Source organism: Egretta garzetta, unplaced genomic scaffold (assembly GCF_000687185.1).
Source record: "Egretta garzetta isolate BGI_Z169 unplaced genomic scaffold, ASM68718v1 scaffold799, whole genome shotgun sequence".
Classification (NCBI taxonomy): domain Eukaryota; kingdom Metazoa; phylum Chordata; class Aves; order Pelecaniformes; family Ardeidae; genus Egretta; species Egretta garzetta.
In genome coordinates this window covers 177616-179737 of record NW_009260759.1, presented here as the reverse complement: position 1 = coordinate 179737, position 2122 = coordinate 177616, and the positions used below count along the sequence as shown (strand labels likewise).

Genomic DNA, 2122 nt, shown 5'->3' with positions numbered 1-2122 from the left:
ACCCTGCCCTGGCACAACTTGAGGCCATATCCTGGCATCTCCTGATTTTTGCTTCCCCTGCAGGTAAATACTGGGTGGCCGTGCAGCGCTTTGCCTCCAAGCTGGGCTGCTCCTTCCTGGAGGCACAGCACCACGAGGCAGAAGAGGTGGAGACGGTCACAGCCTTGGCCTCCCTCTCGGTGGCCGTGATGGTGGAGAAGAGGTGATGCTCTTAATTGACCTTGGGGGATATGGGTGCCCCTCGCTCCCCTGTGTGCCTGGGTCCGAGCCTGGCTGTCACGGGGGGTGGCAGCAGGGAAGGGCCACATCCCACAGCCAGATGAGCTTCTGGGAGGTCAGGACAGCGCTGGCTTTAAGCAGGTCTTGGGCTGTGGGAGAGAGAAATTGCAACCGTCCTCCCTCACCGAGGGCTCTGATCCTGCAGCCCCCACATCCTGGGAGATTTGGCCCCAGCGTTCAGCATCGTTGGGTGGCTGAGATCCTGCATCCAGGTGTCAGGGAATGCGGAGAGGGATGCGTGGTATCACACAGGCCTCCTCCTCCTCCTCTCATGGATCATGTTCCTCCATTGCAGGCCACAAGACGAGCCAATGGAGGAAGAGGAGCCCATGAACCAGTGATGAGCAGTGACGTTCTCTGCTCCCCTGCTTCCAGGATGTGGCTGGACTCTCTTGAGCCCAGCGCTCGCTCTTCACTCCTGGCTTCCCGTTTGCCACGTCATCCTCACTCCCCGAGTCACGGTCCTGAAATGGCCTGGACCTTTGGCTGCCGCCTCTGCAGGTCTTCCAGAAAGGATGCTCCTGCAGCCACCTGGAAGATGTCCTTCTGCTGGGGACCGATGGAAAAACCACGAACTCCCTCTGCAAAGGCGTGGCCTTGCAAACCTAGACCGTGCCTGCAATCAGTCCCCAACCTTTGGGACCTGAAACCCCGCTGGGGACTTGCGTGAGAGGCCTCCACCTCTCTGGCTGCGGTGGCAGCCAGATGCAGACCTGCCCTTCTCCTGGGATCTTCCTCACCCTTGGGGAAGGGGGTGGGCGTTGGGATGGATGTTGGGGCCGTGCTGCGGGTGGTTAGAGCCGCCTTCGGGACTGCACCCAGAGCTCCCCTCCGGCCGGGCAGCCATGCCTTTGAGAAGCAGCCCTGTCTTTTGCTCGGGAGGACCAGGTTCTCTGGTGTCTTCTGGCAACGGCTTCCTGGCTTCCCCTCCTCTGGTCTAGGGCACACGGAGGGGAGCGGGCGCGACAGTGAGATGGGGTACGACCTCCTCCTGCACGAGAAGGATTTGGACCGCTGTGCGTGCTGCACCCGTCGCCTTGCAGTCGGGGAAGAGCAAGGGCTGGAGTGTCTGCAGTGCCCAGGATTGCACCCGGGGGACATCCTAACCACTAACCGGAGCGTGACCCCTCTGGTGCCGGGGCTCTGATTTGCACTATATACAATTGACGTGTGCTAATGTGAACCTTACGTTACTCTTCTTTCCACGGGAATTTCGGGAACAAACACTTTTTCCTCTGGACGTTACCAAGGTGCCTTGAGCCCTTCTCAGCAACCTGCTGAGCCCAGGAGCTCGATCGACGTAAACCCCTGTAGTCCCTAAAGCAGGGGCAGCCCAGCTGCCTTCCAGCCACCCCCCCGAGCCCCCCCAGCACCCCCATGGGCTCCTCTTTTCCAGTGACGATCAAATCAAGTCCTGTCACCCCCTGCTCGGTGCTCAGCTCCCAGAGCCCCAGCCACACAGTGCCTTGTCTCTGTCCAGGCTATTTTGGGGTGACAGGGGCAGGGTCAGCCCCCCCCCCAAAATGAGGTGTCCATCTAGATTTGCTGCCTTCCCATCTTTTACTGCAACAGGGGCTCGCGTGGCTCCTCACCCCCCAGAGCCTTCCCCCCATTTTCCCTGTGTCCCGGGGCTTTTCCCTGTGTCCCGGGGGTTGCCCCACAAGGTTGCGTCTCGGCTCAGGTGGCACGGTGCTGGGCTGCAGCGGGGTTTGGGGGTGGCTGGGCTGGGGCAGAGGGGATGGACGGGACACTGAGACACCTGGCTGAGCTGGGGGAGGCAGCCAGGTCCCTCTGCAGGCACAGGGAGGAGATTTTTGTAAAAAAAAAAAAAAAAAAAAAAAAA

The 2122-nt window shown here is 60.4% G+C and overlaps 1 protein-coding gene across 4 annotated transcripts in view; it reads left to right on the top strand.

Annotated features, from left to right (window-relative positions):
* Positions 1-847, top strand: part of HDAC7 (histone deacetylase 7) — a 53078-nt gene extending 52231 nt beyond the window's left edge. For all 4 annotated transcript variants that reach the window (XM_035901429.1, XM_009646013.2, XM_035901430.1 and 1 more), the window contains 2 exons: positions 64-202; positions 575-847. In XM_035901429.1, coding sequence (XP_035757322.1) covers positions 64-202; positions 575-620 — 185 coding nt within the window. In that variant the 3' untranslated portion in view covers positions 621-847. The remainder of the gene's footprint in view (positions 1-63; positions 203-574) is intronic.
* The last annotated feature ends 1275 nt before the right edge of the window (positions 848-2122 follow it).